General features: G+C 25.5%; 1 protein-coding gene across 3 annotated transcripts in view; it reads left to right on the forward strand.

Moving 5' to 3' along the window:
- LOC114128427 (protein kinase C) overlaps positions 1 to 19370 on the forward strand; it is a 44356-nt gene that overhangs the window by 19954 nt on the left and 5032 nt on the right. For 2 of the 3 annotated variants that reach the window (XM_050205695.1, XM_027992941.2), the window contains 14 exons: positions 2676 to 2736; positions 2872 to 3031; positions 8280 to 8311; positions 12727 to 12800; positions 13351 to 13492; positions 13600 to 13718; positions 15501 to 15660; positions 15731 to 15876; positions 15957 to 16082; positions 16175 to 16329; positions 17790 to 17928; positions 17999 to 18187; positions 18293 to 18439; positions 18561 to 18779. In XM_050205695.1, coding sequence (XP_050061652.1) covers positions 2676 to 2736; positions 2872 to 3031; positions 8280 to 8311; positions 12727 to 12800; positions 13351 to 13492; positions 13600 to 13718; positions 15501 to 15660; positions 15731 to 15876; positions 15957 to 16082; positions 16175 to 16329; positions 17790 to 17928; positions 17999 to 18187; positions 18293 to 18439; positions 18561 to 18746 — 1836 coding nt within the window. In that variant the 3' untranslated portion in view covers positions 18747 to 18779. The remainder of the gene's footprint in view (positions 1 to 2675; positions 2737 to 2871; positions 3032 to 8279; positions 8312 to 12726; positions 12801 to 13350; positions 13493 to 13599; positions 13719 to 15500; positions 15661 to 15730; positions 15877 to 15956; positions 16083 to 16174; positions 16330 to 17789; positions 17929 to 17998; positions 18188 to 18292; positions 18440 to 18560; positions 18780 to 19370) is intronic. The other variant, XM_027992942.2, reaches the window with a different exon arrangement.

Below are 19370 nucleotides of genomic sequence, written 5' to 3' on the forward strand. Positions count from 1 at the left end.
TAGGTACCTAATATTTTAAATTCCTATTCGATTGTTTTGTTCTCGCACATAAAATTCCAAATGAGTTATTAAGAAGAAAAATAAAGCTTGATTTGAGACTTAAATAAATATTGTACTGTACACAAACAGATGAGTTTTATATTATAAACAATTTAATATATTTGTTGGTATCTGTAGTTTTTTTTCTTGCATATTATTTAGTCTACGCATTTTTAAGCTTAATCGCTGTTCACTAAATAAATGATTAAAAATATACTAGTGATGCATTTCTATTAAGATTCTGACGTATTGTGTATAAATAATGTATTAAAAAACTTATAACAACGTAAATTTGAAAAAACGTGGATTTTTAAAAATTGTTTAATATATAAAAAATTAAATTATGTTAATATTGATTTAAATCAAAATAATAATAACAATATGACCGATAGGAGTAAGAACAATATCGATAAGTTTATTTAAAGGTTATTGCTCAAAATTTAATGAAAATGTAATATAAATTTCGTAAAATATTGCTTAGCATACAACTTAAAATGAAAATATATTTATTTTTTTCAAATTTCACAATATTATCAATATGCGCATAATATAATATATATTATTAGTTTTAAAAAAAATTTTAAGTCATCTTTTATCGGATTGGTTTCCGTACTATGTATTATATAAGTACGCATTTTAGGTATATCATCATTTTCGATATAATAATATATAATTTTGTTATCGGGGGACATCGATTGTACCCACGTACATATATTAATTTTGCAGGCTGATAATAATGAATATATTTTATGTCAATAAAAACGTAATCCGTTTAAATGAAATCGACCACTGCAGTTACCGTATATGTACATTAGCAGTATATTATTTAATCAAACATACCGATGATGCGTGTGTATAGAATATAACATACACGCTGACGTACCACACTGGAGTGGGTGGACTATAATATAGTTGCTCGATGTTATAATTAAATATACAAGTGACAGAACACAGCTTACAAAAACGATTCTGGGCGGGAATGTTTTCATTATACTCTGCCAAGCAAGCAAATGGACTTTTCTCTAAATAAAGTTTTCAGATTTTTTTTTTCAAAAATAACCAGGCAAACAATCTGCCCCGATGATCTAATTAAAATTTTAATTTGTTATTTCAAAAATGTCTTTTTTATCGAGGAATAGAGGGGATTAACGCGCAGTGAAAACGAAAGCCAAATTCGATTACCTACCCGGCAAATCCAAAACACTTAAAACCTTGTCGAATAAACACTGTCAAATTATAATATTAACCCTTTGACCTGAATTTCAATATATTTTATGGTTATTGCTTTCTGATCTATTGACAGCCATATTATCTTTTATCAACGCATACGATTTTCAAACGATTTTCAAATGATTAATTCGTTTTATAAAATAATTGAAGTAGGTATCTACACAGTCATATTACATATTAACTGACTTGAGATTGATTTCAGATAAAAATCATAATTATTTAGATTGGTTTTGTGGAAAAAGTAACACTTGAAAGTATGAAAAAATCATAATATTTCACCTTGAGAAAAAAATACCAAAATCATATTTTAGTTTTCAACGAGGGTTAGGTATGTGTTCATAAAAATATTATTATTCAATTTTTTTTTCAAATGATAGCAATAAAAAATATTTTACATTAGTTATTGAAAATGAGATGTTAATTGAGACGTCGCAGAGTTTTGATAAAAATGTTGAATTTAAAACAGTATTTTGACTTATATTATAGATGATATAGTGGTATATACTACATTTATATGACGTGTCGCTGGTTAAAGAAATCCGTTAAAAAGAAACGAGATCAATTTGAAGAAAATGTCATTAGAGATTTCGGTGTGACACTATTTTATGTCAGCGATTATGTCACGATTAAATGTTACGTCACGTTGCTTAAATTTTCTGGTGGTCACCCATCCGAGAACGAGTGACGGAGGAGTGGTCTTAAAATATAAACCACAGCCAGTCACATTAGTGCGTATGTCAACTCGGTCTAATGTTTTTGATCTCAGTTTTTCCGCATTCGCTAAGTATTTTTGATCGACATTTGAAATCACAGTATGTCATCAATAAATTATATTAAAAACCATATAGATTATTATGCGTGTTATATTTGTGTATATTACCTATATTATGTGTTTTAACTTTCAATAGTTTACTTATTTTGTATAATTTCCCAATTAGGTACCATGTTCTGTTCTTAAAATTGTAATCTTAGGAAAATTGATATGCATGACTAATATATCATATTAATTTAAGAATTTAAGTACAAACTGAGTATAGAAGGCTATTCATTTAAAATTAATCTGTTTATGTATTATAATATTACTTTAAATAATTTATAATAGAACGTTTAATTCGTTATTAAAATTGTATAAACTTATATTAACTATTGTTTCATATTTTCGCCGGTTTGATCTGTCTTCTTTTGTTGTTGAAAGTTGAAATAATAAGTAAATTACGATATAACTGATAAAATATAACAATTATTTTTAACATAGGTATTTAATACATTCAATTGCGTTTTTAAACATATATACCTATATAGTAAACCTATATTATCGGATACGGGTTTTAAATACCTACATAATATTTTTTTCGAACAAAATGTATGTGTTTTATTTTTATACTCTATTATTATTTTTGTTTTAGGTGCATTTAGAACCCCAAGGAAAATTGCATCTTCGAATAGATCTGAAATGGAATTCAAAAGGTATAAATGTATTGTGTTATTAAATGTTTTAAAATAAATTTTCATACACTTACAAAAAAATAATTGTTGTATTAAAAATTAAAAATTTTAAAGCATTACCGGTCAATATACTTATATTATAAATACATTTATCAGAATTACCAGTACGCCCGTTAGAATTCAAAGAACGGCAAGGCCTATTGAACCGAAGACGCGGAGCCATGAGAAGACGTGTACATCAAGTGAACGGACACAAGTTTATGGCGACATTCCTCAGACAACCAACATTTTGTTCACATTGCAGGAATTTCATATGGTAATGCTAGCACTATTGAATTATTTAGATATTGAAAATTAATATGACTTATATAATTACTATAGGTACTGTCCTTACAAATAATATCCTATTTTTAGGTATGAAATGTTAAAACAATAAAAACATACACATTGAAAAAAAAATATATTAAAAATCACAACTTCACATGTCTTTTTTAAAACATATTTCGATAAATAATTGCCTTATCTTGATTTTTTATTAATTTTAATTTTTATTATTTTTATTAATGTTTAATGCCTGTTTGCGACGATTGTGTTTCACAAAATAAGAGTTAACAATTATTATTCAGATGATAGAATTTTGTGATTCTGTTATATAAATATCTAAATTTAACTCGATCTATAGTTTATTTCTAGTAAAAATAATATTCAATTTTTATTAATTCCATTTAATTATTTTCTTATTATGCCACGCGTATACCTTACCTACTACGGTTTCTGTTGAACAGCAGGTCATCTCTGATTTCTCTGTTCTTTATTTGTATTCTTTATAAATTGCATTTATAAAACTAGAATAGAAGACTAATTTTGTTACATATTATTTATTTTTTATCAAATAAATCGTTATTTCAGGCTTAAACTAAATTAAGCCCTTTTTAAGAAAATATATGAAAATCCATAAACACCTGTTTAGAGTGTTTATAATTCCCAGAAAATAAACTATGGTGGATTTATTAATGTCTATGTCAACATAAATTTATAATGTATCAAGTATAACTAATGCATCTTAACATCTATACAATTTCTGCTACATTGTAATTATTATATTTTTAAACTTATATTTTCCATATATATTCATTAAATTTCGTGAAATCGATATTTAAATGTTTTAAACTCCCAACGTTGTCATCATATACGAGTACCTATAATAGAATTTGTATATTAAAAATAAATTCATCTTAAAAATCTCTATAAAATATTTTAAATATTTGTTTATGTTAAATATATATATTTTTAAATATCATTAAACACTAAATTGTTTTTTCATTATTACAAATGTTTTGTACTCGTATACTACAAAGTTAACATATCGGGAAAACGTTGTAATAATAATATACATGCTTACAGTTATCATATTACTATCAATACTATCACCTTTATTTATATATATTTCGTTAAACTTAGCTGAAACATTCAAGATGTTATTTTAATTCAATTATTATGTTCAATATAATTACAGATCAGTCCTATATCCATTACCTACCTATCATATATTATACTTATAATTTATTTATTTGTAGTTTCTGCTTATAAATGGACGACAGTTGCGTGATTAGTTGTTTTTTGTTGTGTTTAAATGCATTATTTACTGCACATAAGGCGCATCGTTCATATAATAATAATAATAATAAAAATAGATAAATAAAAAGAATTAAAAGCTAACTTACTATTCATTATTAGCTTGGTGCATAACTGGGTCACAGGCATTTTTTCATTTAACATTAATGTCTATTTTATCTACTGATAAATGTAGGTCATAATATTATACAATCAAACAACAATTTGAAGCTTTTATAAGTTTTCCGACTATTATTTTAATAGTATTCTTCTGTATTTTAAATCCAATAGGTACAATTATATTAGGACCATACATTTTCGTTTTTAATAATATGTAAAATATTTTACTAGCATAAAACTCAAAATAACATATTTTAAATTTGTTTGATTCCAAAAAATGTATTCTTGGTATACCACATAAGTCCAAAATTACGTTTATATAATATTCTGATAATAGTTACAAAAGTATTCTATAAGCATAGAGGATACCTAATATTATTATATGACACAGTTAAGTGTTTTGATGGCATTCAACACAAGACAAACAATAAATGTAAAAAAATACGATAAAATAATATATGTTTGTAATATTTTAATTACGATTTTATATTTTGGTTTTATTCGCTCGCTATTACTGTACTTAAAATAGGTCAACAGACATATTAGATAGTAATAATTACATATACAGTAGACATCTTATATGTAAAAGAACCTATATAATATAATATGTATGAAATAACAGCGTTATTACAAAGATACAAATTTTATATTATTGATCAATTATTATTTAAAAGTAAGGGTTGGATTTTAATGTTACAAAGCGCATAAAAATAAAAATAACCCCGTTAAAATTGTGTTTATTTATTTGATTTATTTAAAAATGTCAACAACACAAAAAAAGTACTTATTAAACTTTATTTAAAAATCGTGAAAATCAATACACTGTGAAATTATTAACATATTTTAATGTAAAAAAATAAACTTACCATTTTGAATAATTACTGCCTAATGTATACATTTTTTTTTTTAAGTGATAGATCAGAATTGTAAAAATTGAAAAAATTGTCACGAATAATATTCGTATAATCTAATACTGCTCTAAAAGTGTAATTAATTTTTATTGATCGCATTATTATCTTAGTTTTAAATTTTTGGGTTTATTATTAAAAAAAAAAAAAAACGATTTTTGCTTCTCTAATTCGAGATAAAAATATTGGTAAAAATATTCAGTCTTTTTAAATTCTGAACGAAGTGATGAATATATTGATTCTACAATGATGTGTGTTTTTTGTTTTTGCGAGTGTACACCACACATTTTCAAAATAATACTTCAATTTTAAACTTCAGCGGTGGTTTCCGGTGGCAAATTGAATATCCTTGATGCTTATAGGTCAGTAATTTGATTTTTAAAAAATCGGGAAAACCCACGTGAAAATTGACAAAAAACGGGAAACCAGTTTAGGAAAAAAATGTTAAAAGCGACTAATTTTTAATTTTTAAGAAATCGCTTAACGATAACGAATTTGAATTTGTTATTATTCAAAAAGAATGTCGTAGATACTTGAAAACTGCATTTATTTAGATTTACATTTTCTTTACATAATCTTATTTTCAAAATATTTCGCTTATTTTATAGATTTTCTTTTTTTTTTTTTTTTATCTATATTGGCATTTGAAATATTCGTTTTTTTTCTAGTTTTTTTTTTTATAAAGACCAATTAAATTTTTTTGGCTGTGTCAAAATGTACTTGAAAATTTAATACGAATTCCATCACGAATTATAATCTTATATTGATTTAAAAATGAAAGGAATACATTGGCACAATTTTTTTTTTTATTGTCTTGAAGTTCAAACATTGATAAAATTCGTCAAAATCATGAATATTTGTAAATTATTTTTTAGTGAAAATTTATAAACAATTCTGTATAACAAGCTAAGAATTAAAAATTGAATACAAGTTTTGCCATAAGTTTGGCTTACAATAATTATAAAAGAAGTTGAGCGTTGGCCAATTAAAAAAATTTTTATCTTAAGTTTAAATTCTTACGAAATTAAATATTCACGTGTAAAAAAACCATTCTTTAGTATTTACAATCAAATAATTTTATATTTTTGTTATAACTATAAATTGCTAATCGTAGAAACTCAAAACATTTATATATATATGTATATATATATAATATACCAGTTATTTAAGTTGACATTTTCTATACATGATTTAATTTTTTTGTATTCAGGTCATTAAAACATAAACCACCTTTCTCACCACCCAGTGGAAAATATTTATCCTGGGTTAACAAATCATCTCTGTTCAGAATTGTTTTTCGTAAACAATAATACCTATCATTGTATTCAAATTTAACACATTCATTATAGTGACCTACTCTATATGGTCTCTATGTTCGAGCTCTACTCAATACCTTCTGCACAGCAGAACGTTACTCACTTCACCACCCTTTTTTTTAAATATATTTGTTTGATTTTAATTATAATATTTCAATTGTTAAATAGAATAAAAATATACCCTAAATATTTGAAAATGTTTTAACGCCAAAAAACGTAAATAAGCCTAAAGGACTGTCGTGACTGAAATATATAATTATACTTTTATGGAATTCTATCACTGCAGAATGATTAAAAAAAAAACAGCCCATTAAAACATCATAGCTCGTATTATTTTTATAAACTAAATTTACAGTAATACATTCCTGTAACATCTTTGATATCGTCGATGATCAACGCATAAAAACTAAGTATAATAGCTGGTACATCACGCTTTAATAATAATAATAATAATAATGAAACACCGATTACTATAAGAAATTGTTATGCTAAGAATAATAGGTATTCACACGATTAGTAAAATTATAATATTATAATACCTTTTAATTACGGTAATTTGTTATTTGGGGATATATATTGTAGCCTGTAGGTATATATAATAGGGTTATTCCTTTCACAATATGTTTTTTTCATATTCAGATTTTCCGAAAATTTGTCCTTTGATTTTTTTTTTTTTGATTTAAGATTGGTATACAAACTTTTTTTGAAAATTTTGATTTATCTAAATCGAAATTCAAACGAATTGTTACTGGTTTATTATCATCATCATCTATACAGGCACTAAAGATTAAAAGCCATAACGGGGTTTTGCATAAAATAAAAAATAATTGTAATGTATTTCAGTGTAATGCATAAATTAAATTTTATAATTATAAATTATACATTTTTAAAGTCATCATAGCCGCCATATCTACTAAATCTATTATCGTGGACTATTATCCTTAGATAGTAATTAAAGTTAAATAACTCTGAAAATAATTGTTTGAAATTCGATTTAAATACACACATATTTAAAAATAATTATTATTTAACAATATTTACAAAAAAAATAATATATACATACAATTGTTTCCTTAAAAAAAAAATAAATGTATGCTGAATTATAAATATACTTCAAAATTTTAAAAATTTAAATTTGAATATATTTATTATTTAAGGAAAAAACATGGGGGCATAATTGGTGAATCACTATATAGGAACCTAAATATTATTATTTATTAGTTGTGCGCCGAATGACAATAGGTGCAAGTTAAAATAAATGTCTGTTTTGTTTATTAATGGCAAACAATAATGAATAATTCAAGGGATTCTACGATACGTTAATAAACAGTTCCTCATAATATTTGAATTAATTTTAACCGATATATTTCATTACCTATGTATATTCGCATAGGAAAATGTCAGGAACATCAAAATTGATCATGAAATATTATATGTCATGTCATATCGACTGATTGAAACCATTTTTACTGAATACTAATAATCCTATTATTTTTAAACGATGGAGATTTAAATAAAATTATATGTTTTTGAGTACTTCAAAAGCATTATATTATAATATGATATATTGTTATAAAAAATTAATTTAAACATTTTTATTTTTAAGGGGATTTGGCAAACAAGGATATCAATGTCAAGGTGAGTTTAACATTAAAATAATAATCTAAAATGTATGTTTTTTTTTAGTTTATATTATAAATGTTATGTTCTTTTGCATTGACATTTTTAAATAATTAATAACGATAATAATAATAATAAAAATGTTAATTAAAAAATATCAGACCTTTTCTTGACTATCATGGGGTGTTGATGATAGTGATGGAGGGTATTATCGTATTAAATTTCAAAGCAATTATTATTGGGACTCGAACGTTTTTTCCTCGAAATTAAATTTATTAAAAATTATTGCGAATATTATAATATTTAATTAAAAGTAAGAATACTTAAATTAAATATTCCAATATGCACATAGCGTGTTAATTTATACAATTATATACTGGATTATATTACATAAATTACATATAAATAAAGAATTTGGATGACCAAAAACTAATTATAAGCCACTATGTGTATAAAAAGCAAACACACGTATTCTACGAAATGTTTAATATCAAGATTGGTTCTACAACAACGTGCTTGTATATATATATATATATATATGTACATTTCAGTTAATGCTTTTTCAAGTAATAAAAAGTTGTATGCAGATAATAGATTGGAAACCGAACACAGGTGGTACATAACAAGCCTAGCACTATTGATATTGTTAGGACGGAAGAAAGTACAATTTGGAGCAATCACGCCCTAATACAGTAAAAAATAAATGTGTCTTTAGTATAAAAAAACTAACTTTTTTTCATTGTTGTTTCATAAGAACAAATTAAAACGAGGTTTACATACAGTTTTGGTCTCGCTGTAGTGACTTTTCGTAGGTTTTTTTTTATTCCCTACTATACTCTCGGTCTTATTCACTATTGGCATTTGAAAACTGTTACGAAACTTAAAATACTTTTGCAATTATTTTACACAACTCTGAATTTCATCGATTTTTTTCACTGCAAGCTCACCATATTAAAATTACTAAACATTTTCTCTTTTCCTAACTTTATTGGTGTATTACACGTAATGTTTAAAAAAAACAAGTAGATCGTATTTATAATCGAAAATAAGTGTAGGATCAAACATTTTTGATAACCTATATATAAGTAGCTACCTACTCACTATCGTTTTGAGCTCTAACAAAGCTTTGACAGATATATATTATATTATATGTATATATATATTTATAAAATATTTCATAAATATTAATTTTAGCATAACAAACTCGATGTATAAAAATCGATGGCGTTTGAAGTTTTTCAGATTACCCCAAAATATGTTTAACATCAAAATTGTGTTTAAAATATATATATATATATTTACCTATTATATAAAACAGTAATTATATTTATTTTAATATTATAGCTGATTAACACCCTGTATAATAAGTTATTATTAAGTAATCAATCAAGTAAATAATCTAAAAATTATTAAGTACTTACATAGCATTTATAGTACACTATATATTATTATTATAATCAATGAACAATTTTACTATATTTATATGTACAAATATTTCGCAATTCATTTTTTTAGATTTTTTAGTAGACAAACATTAAAAAATTTTAAATTAATTTTGTTTTGTGATCGAATTTGCGTTGACAATAATTTCATTTATCGCAATGAATGAAAATTGATTTCAAACTAAAGACGCGCAGTATCTCTAATATAAATGTCAGTTAAGATATTAGAGGTGAGTAATAAATAATAATCGAGTAAATTGCATAGGTAGTAGAAATACATGTAGTACATACATAATATTACTCATAGAATAACTCGGTCTGTACATGACTTTATCAATAATTCCCAATAAATCACTTATTATGACGAATACCGGAATACCTATAACTTCGATGCGGAAACGGATGTAATCGGGTACTATTAAACAATTAATTAATATCTGTTATAACGCAAACACCATTTAACATTTTTAGTGTGTGTCGTTGATCATTTTCCTAGAGTAAATATTAGTGTTCTTCGTTTTATTAGGTAATATTATTTATTTATTTTCATACAAAATCCGCTCAAGATTCGCTAACGTGTATATTTTTCGTCAACTTAATAAAATAAAATAAATATTTATTAGTAGTTCTTCATTTTTTTTTTAAATTTCAAACTTATTTTTTTGGATGAAAAATATTTTGTTGATTGCATAGAAATTTAAAGAACAACATTAATCGACTTATACAGACTTAGATTATGACTTTGTATTCAAGGATGTACCTGAGAGGGGTTTTAAGAGTTCAACCCCTCCCTGAAATTTTTTTGTGTTATTTTATGTGGTAGTAAAATAACTATTTAAATCTTGAATAATCAATAAACATTAGTACTACAATATTATAATAAAATTAGAACAGAATTTTTTAGCTTAAACCTTCCCCCCTCCTGAAATTATTTTCCAATTACGGCCTTGTTTGTATTCCCATATAATTGTTTAATACTTTAATGTACATTATTTGCTTTAAAAAAAAAAAATGCTTTTAATCTTAAGTATTAGGTATTTTTTATTATTATTATATTATAATATTGTATTTTTATTAAGGAATAATATATTTCAACAGTTTTACTTACAAGTTTGTTAAAAATGTTTCAAGTTTGAAAAACTAAAATAAAAAAACACCATTATAGTAATAAGCCAAATTGACAACCTAGTTTCAAATTTCGACCCGAACCATTTTTCGATTACCTTAATTTATCTTTGTTTTCGGATCATTATTGTGATCATGTCAGAATATGCCGGGCTCGACCAGATATTTTTACATTGTTTTTAGGTTACTTTTGTTATTATATATGTATTAAATTTGTTTTTTGAGCTTTAGTCATACAGTCATTGTCAGTCATTGTTTAAACTTAAAAATATTTTTCGTTATGTTCTAAAATTGTGAACCGTAGTAATTTGTCAAGTAAATTATATCGATGAAAGTTTTCTTATTACGTTGAAACGTATCGTATGCGTTTCCTATTCTATATAACGAGCCAACAAATATACATATATATTAGACAGACGTAACTCGAGGCAAAACGGTGTTAAAAATGTCGTCTAAACGTCCAATCGTAAAATATATTCAGTCGGATTTATAATTAAAAAAAAAAATAGTCTATTCCAGGCGATGTTTACAAAAATGATTATAAACATAAATTATCTTATCCTAACGAAAATCATCAGCTCACATGTTATTATTTTTAAGCTTTCATCGAATTCGGAATCCACATAATCAGGGTTTGGGATTTACAGCACAGAAAAACATTAAAATATGCATTTTTTTACTTTAAAAATGTAAAAACATGAGCAAAACATTTATTTATTATTGCTTAATTTTATAATACCGACTCTATTATTAATATTACATTTTACTTAGCCATTTAATATTTACATAAAAATTTAGTATTTAAAAAATGAGTGGCGTTTATATTGCTGGAAAATGCTTTTTTTTTGTAATTGGATTAAACTGAAGCAGATAATCACTCTGAAATAATAAGTTCAATCTAAATAATATAAACTCATATTATCTTAACCAACCTTCACATATTTTGATAAATGTGTGTATGCAACGATAAATAATGACTTTAAATTTGAATATTATACTATAACGTTATTTGCCTGAAAATGTGGGTATTTTCGTGATTTTTTTTAGTGAACCATGTATGCAATGAGAAATGTCGATAAAAATAACGAGATTAATCTCGCAGGGGATGAATTATGATTAAACTGTTTGTCTGTGACTGAATGACTAAACGAGTTAACTTTTAACTTGAGGTAAACCGACAGCTTATATACATAAAGCTAGTTGTTCTCTCGTAAGCCAGAGTATAGTAAGTTATGTGGCTGCCTTCTCAGAAGTACTAATGCTATTGCAAGACGAATTGCTACAATAAACATTGTACCTGCCACGAGGCTCAAAAGTAGTGTAAATGTCACGAAAATACTTCTTTTAAAAATAAATAAGATATAATGTAATAATAAATAGTTTTTAGTTTTAAACTAATACCTACGAGTACATTATAGGTATAAGTTTTAAATTGTGTTATTGGGATCTACGTGGATATCTGGTTTAGAACGATAATATTTACTAAGTAAATTAATAATAACGTTATTTTTTATTTAATATCATTTAATATAAAATATTTAAGTATCTTGGTATTTTACACTAAATTATCAACTAATATTCATTAAACATCTTCAAAAATATACAAAACAAGCACAAAAATACGCAGAATAAAATTCACTATGTTATATACACTGAAATGTATCAATGTTTCTGCAATGTTCGATTGAATCCAGTAAGAATATGCAAATCATATAAGTCCCGAACTCAGCACATAATACATGTATATAGTGCATGTTTGTAAAAAATCGACAGATGATTTTTTCCCATATAAAATATACGATATTTCAGTTTTTGTGAATTGTCCGATTGTCAATCAATAATGATCTTGATTAAAATCGTTTTCAGTTTGCACGTGCGTTGTCCACAAACGTTGTCATGCGGAAGTAGTGACGATCTGTCCAGGATTCGGAAAAAAAGAGGTTGGTCGTATTAATTTTATTTTGTAGTATAAGCTTGGGTAGTATTCTAAAAATATTCAGAATACTTAAAACGTAGTTTAGTCTTTACCAATTTCTCGCAAAAGTATTTAATACTGTGTTCAGAATCCTTTTGATAGTATAGTTATAATAACTGTTATAAATATTTAGTATTTATTATTTAGTAGTACAATTTTTATTTTAATATTTATTTTTATGTTTAAAAAATAATTAACATAATTACAGAGTATATTATATAGAAATACAACATTTTTAACATTGGTTATAAATTCAAATTTTCCCAAAAAATATATGATTTTTTTAGTATAAAAAACAAAAAGTATTTTAAAATTTAGTATTGCAAATACTTTTATAGTATTTTTATTTATTCAGAATACTATTTTTGTGTAGTATTGGAATGCATAGTACTATTTTTCATAATTATTTAAGTATTTATTCAAAATATTTTACATTTTTACCCAAGTCTGTTTTATATCCATATATTATATTCTAATCTACACATAATATACGAGTACATTTTTTCGTGTTTCAGTTAAGTCAAGGAAACCAATCTCAACGGTTCAGTGTCAATGTTCCTCATAGATTCAAACCACATACTTATAAAATATTTACATTTTGTGATCATTGTGGTTCACTACTTTACGGAATCTATAGACAAGGCCTGCAATGCGAAGGTTTTTATATTAATAACTTTTTATTTTTTATTTTTAAAATGTGACATATATTGTATATAAAGAAAAATTAATATGTTTTTATATTTTAATATTATTTGTGTTTCCAGTTTGTACTTTAAATGTGCACAGAAGATGTGTGAAAAACGTCGCGAATAATTGTGGCATTAATCCTCGCGAAATGGCAGATACATTACGAAGCTGTGGTTTGAATGTCAGCAAAAATGTTGTAAGATTTAAAAGATTTCATATTAATTTCAGAATGATTCATTGTTCATTTGTAAACGAGAAAGCTGGGCTGGTTAACACTTTTATAATTTATAGAATATAGACTACTATTTGAGTTATTCAAAAAAATAATTTATATAGGTGTGTTTTTACATTGAATAAGGGAAAGTATATAACTGCTTTTCTGTACAGAAGGTTCGAGTATACCTCGTCATTTAGTAAGTTACTGTAACACATATATTAAATTCGAATTGAATGATTAATCGTCTCATGTATGATAAACGATTCTGAAAGAAGACGATATATCGTATAATATATTTATATTGCTATTATAGTAATATATTTTACTATATACCTATTGTAGGTTGAATCTTTTTTTGTTGATATTACGTTTATTAAATTTATTAATTATTTTTACAAAAGTATTGTTATTATTTTTTGAGTCATTTTCAACTTCTATGGTAGAATGGAACGAATAGGGTTGTGGTAAATACAGCCAAAAGCTTAAAAATTAAAATAAATTTTAATATTTTTAAAATGTCATTGTGTAACTATATAAGATATAATAATATATGTAAAAGTTTCAAGTCCCCACGAATAATATTATTGAATCAAGACAAAATAACTAAAATCTTTATTCTTCAATTAAATACCTAATTTGAAAAACATTTTTGTTCCGGTATGAACAACTTGAAAAGAATTTTGCGTTAAATTTTTAAGCATTATAGCCTAAAAACATTCAATACTTATATAAATTGTATCATACATTTCTAACTAGAAATTAATTAACAAATACTCGGAATTCGACAAATTTTGTCGAAGTTTAACTACAAATGCTAAAAAAAATTGTATTTATTATATATATTTTTATGTATATTTAATGTTTTTTAAATAGTTAGATATTATAATAACTGGGGATGAACTTATTTTAAAGTTTTTTGACGAAACAAAAGTTTTTTTTTATATTTACATTCGGCAAAACTAAAAGAACTAAAAAAATATATATTGAAAATGTCAAATGTTTAATGTATAAAAATAATTAATGTACAAAGTATAGAAAAAATATAAAACATTTAATGAAAATTTCAAATATCTACTAATATTATTAAGAAATGTTTTTTTTTTTACTATTAATTTTATTTTGAAAAATACTTGGAATTTTAAATTTGTCCTACTAAAAGTACAAACTAGAAAAACTATCCTACCAGTAAAGTATTTATTGGTGTTTAAATTCAATGCATTCATCATCATCACTTTGTTCAAAGTATAAAATATGTATTTTTAAACATAGTTTGATTAATCGCGTATAATTATTTTCATAAAATATATGTTTTATTGTTTTAATATGCATATCACTCATTGCTCGATTAGAACTGTTCATTATATTTTGTGCAAATTGTTCTTAAAAATGTTTTCTATTAAAACCCATCGGGGAAAAAATATTAGTTATAATATACTATTTTTAAGTTAAGGGTTTGTAAGAAAGCTTGTATATTAAGCTTACATCACATCATAGTAAAAATTTAAGTTATATTTATTAAATCTTATTATAATCAGTAATTCAGCACATGTCTAAATCAACTAGTTAGTTAGGTACTTATTCCATAACAAATGTAAAAAATATAACTTTCGACTTTAAGATTAACTTGTATTAAATCCTTAATGCCCAGCTTGTCAAACGAATTTTTTTTATTTTAATGTGATTTAATGAACAATGAAGTACAATTAATCATAAAATAAACTAAAAAAAGAAAATAGTTTACTTTGAATTAATTTTATATAGGACTGGCCTGGTGGAAATGGTAGTTTTAGCGTCAGCAGCGTTTCAGGAAGCGGAAGTGGTTTGCACCGTGATCTCAGTCAACAATCTAGCAATATATTGAACATTATGTCTGATAAGCATTCCTCGCAGGACAAACGAAGTAGTGACAAAATGTCCAAATGTAAAATTTTTTTAAAAAAATCACAATGTATTTATTATGATACATTTGTTTGTCTATAATTTACTTACAGTGAACCAAAGCATGAGCTGTTTTAACTTAGGTAATCGAAAAATGAGCGTAACAGATTTTACTTTCATAAAAGTGTTGGGCAAAGGAAGTTTCGGTAAAGTGATGTTGGCTGAAAAACGAGGAACTGATGAAGTCTATGCTGTCAAAGTACAACAAATATTTTATTATATAAGTGATATATAATAATAATATGAATAAAATTTATAACGTGATGATTTGTTGTTCAGGTGTTGAAAAAAGACGTGATTGTACAAGACGACGACGTAGATTGCACCATGACTGAGAAACGCATTTTAGCCCTCGCGGCCAAGCATCCGTTTTTAACGGCTTTACATTCTTCTTTTCAGACCAAAGTACGACACATAAACGATCTTGGCCCGTTTTCTAGTTATTATTTATATTTAGCATCATTTACATCATTCTGTGTTTTTATTTTGTCATGCAGGATCGTTTGTTTTTTGTCATGGAGTATGTGAACGGTGGCGATCTGATGTTTCAAATACAAAGAGCTAGGAAGTTTGACGAACTACGCGCTAGATTTTACGCAGCAGAAGTAACGCTTGCTTTGCAATTTCTACATCGGCATGGTGTAGTCTATAGGTAAACTAGTAATTCCGTTCAAGAAACATTGATACGTCGATAATAAATATATAGTTGGTCCAACAACATGGTCATGTGATTATGTGAACACAATCTCCCACGCGTCCTCCTTGGAACTATATCGTATTTAATATTTTAAGTTACTTAATACATAATAATTATTATACAATGTCCAGCGCCATATTAAATTGAGACGAATGTAAGTTCTCGTTTAAAATATAGCAATTAAAGATCACCTATCGATATATTTCGCTGTATATTCGTTGGGATTCCTACATGAGAACAATTATTACCAACACAAATATCCTAAGAATAAATTTGTCACGAGTATACAAATATCGTATACGCACATCATTCTAAGAATGGGTGTATCAATAAACACATATAAACGAAATGCGTTTCGTTCGTAAGTGCATAACTTGAAACTGATATACCAATGGGCACATTAAATATTTAAAATGTGTAATATTCCGAGTATAGGTTCTTAAAGAAAAAAAAATTGGAACATAGGTATCATAGGTAATAAATATAAATCTAGATAAAAGGGGCACATGATAGTAAAAAGTTAAGTACACTTGTACAGTATAAAAAGTAATACAATTATAGTTTTATTGTCTTGCAGGATAATATAATATATTGGTATATCTTTATTCACGTAGGAAGTTACACACTAACAATGTAGCCACTTACCTACCTGATATATGTTTTGATTGGAACTTACCAAATCCATTTAATTGTATACATCACTTTGTTTATATTTATATTAAGGCTCATCAGAAAACAGATACATTTCGACATATCGTGATTTTTATTTATTTTTTCTTGGGTTAAAACATGAATATTTTTTTGGTATCTAAGTTCATAAATGGCATATATATATATTATATACATTATTTATACCAAAACGCATTACTGAACTGTTGTAGTAAGGAAGTAAATAGTAAATATTATAGTGCAATAACGACCACAGAAATTTTTCCGAAAACCATCCGTTGAAAAATGTACCTAATATTATTATTTTAGTATAAGATTCGATAAAAACTGTCTTATGTAGTTGTGTGTCATTTGTACAATACTTTAACTTAATTGTATATTATGTTTTTTAAATATTACTGTTTTACTACCGATTTGATAATTGATGTAATCGCTATTTCATTGAAGTATATCAAAATATGAGATATAAATATCTGAATGTAAGTGTTTAGGTTTTTGTATTTCGTTTGATAAGTTCTATATACTTGTTTGAGAAAAAATGAAAATTACAATTGTTTTATGTACTGCAATTTCTACATTGGTACCCTAGTGTTTTTATTTAATTAAAAGGTTAATACTATTAACAATTGTCCACCAACATTTACCCACTGTATACTGTATACATAATAACTGCAGTATTAAACTCGTTTGATTGTAATGTACTTGCTTAGCTTACATCATTTGTAATAATTTTATTTTATTTGTAGGGATTTGAAATTGGACAACATATTATTGGACAATGAAGGCCACTGTAAGCTTGCTGATTTTGGAATGTGCAAAGAAGGCATAATTGACGGAGTAACTACTACCACATTTTGTGGAACCCCTGATTACATAGCTCCCGAAGTATGAAAAGTCCAATATTCTTTTTTCTAATCTGTCATCATGATTTTTATTTTTATTCATTTTAAAATAGATTCTTCAAGAATTAAATTACGGTGCAAGTGTCGATTGGTGGGCATTAGGTGTTCTTATGTACGAAATGATGGCTGGCCAACCGCCATTTGAAGCTGACAACGAAGACGATCTTTTTGAATCTATTTTGCACGACGACGTTCTTTATCCGGTCTGGCTTAGTAAAGAAGCAGTATCCATTTTAAAAGGGGTAATTATTACAGCTGTATCATGTTGACGGCCGATTAATATTTGTTAAAATCACAAATTACATTTATAAATGCTAATTTCTATATAATTTGTATTATCGATTTAGTTTATGACAAAAAACCGTAACAAACGTCTCGGCTGTGTGGTGGCCGATGGTTTAGAATCAGCTATAAGAACTCATTCATTTTTTCGAGATTTGGATTGGGATGCCTTAGAAAACCGTCGTATCAAACCGCCTTTCAAACCAAAAATTGTAATTTTTACATTTATGTATACCAATTATGTATAATATTGTATAGTATAACCTCTATGAATCGCTTATGGCAAAATGTTTGCTTGATTAACTAATTTTTGTATTTTATTTGCCTTGTTAGAAAAATAAAAAAGATGCAATGAACTTCGACGCCGAGTTTACCAAGGAAGAACCAGTCTTGACACCCGTGCCCGTGGATGTAACTTTATCTATTAACCAAGAAGAATTTCAAGGATTCTCATTCGTCAATTTTGATTTTAATCCAAGCAAATTCATCTCTTCTCAATCTTCAGATTCTTCTAAATAATAATAGTCCTACCAGACAAAACATTTAACTCTGGTGAGTCTTGAGTATAAAATTTTTAAGTTACGTTTTTTTTTTAATAAAAAAAAATCTTTATCCCCAACAATTTACATTTACAAGGTATATAGGTACTACAAAATATAGCCATATTTTAGTATACCTAATACCTATATAATACTATATTTTTAGAAGTCTGTACAAGAAATCTAGTTAATAAAACTATACTCAATTCAAACATAGTGATTTATTGTGATTATTGTGACAAATTTCAAACATTTTTATAAATAAGTTAATTATTCAATTTTGATTTAAATGTTCAAAAAAATGTTTTTTAAATTGTTTTTGATTGAAAAAATGTTCAAGTAAATTATTATTACTGTAATTTTCAGTTTATTTTTTTTCGTAAATTCGTGAAATATTTTTCAATGATTAAGACGTATCCGATGTCTTTTGTGTATAAATATTAAAATAATAAACGATATCAATTAAATACATCAATATCGTGATTGGACGTCATTTCAAAAGTTTTTCACTGTGCCTTCTTCACAAAGAACGTGACAAAAAAATAAATAAATATGTTTTGTATATTTTTGAATAATTTGAAAATGGCTAACGGGAGTGGACAAA

Source organism: Aphis gossypii, chromosome X, assembly GCF_020184175.1.
Source record: "Aphis gossypii isolate Hap1 chromosome X, ASM2018417v2, whole genome shotgun sequence".
NCBI classification, from domain to species: Eukaryota; Metazoa; Arthropoda; class Insecta; order Hemiptera; family Aphididae; genus Aphis; species Aphis gossypii.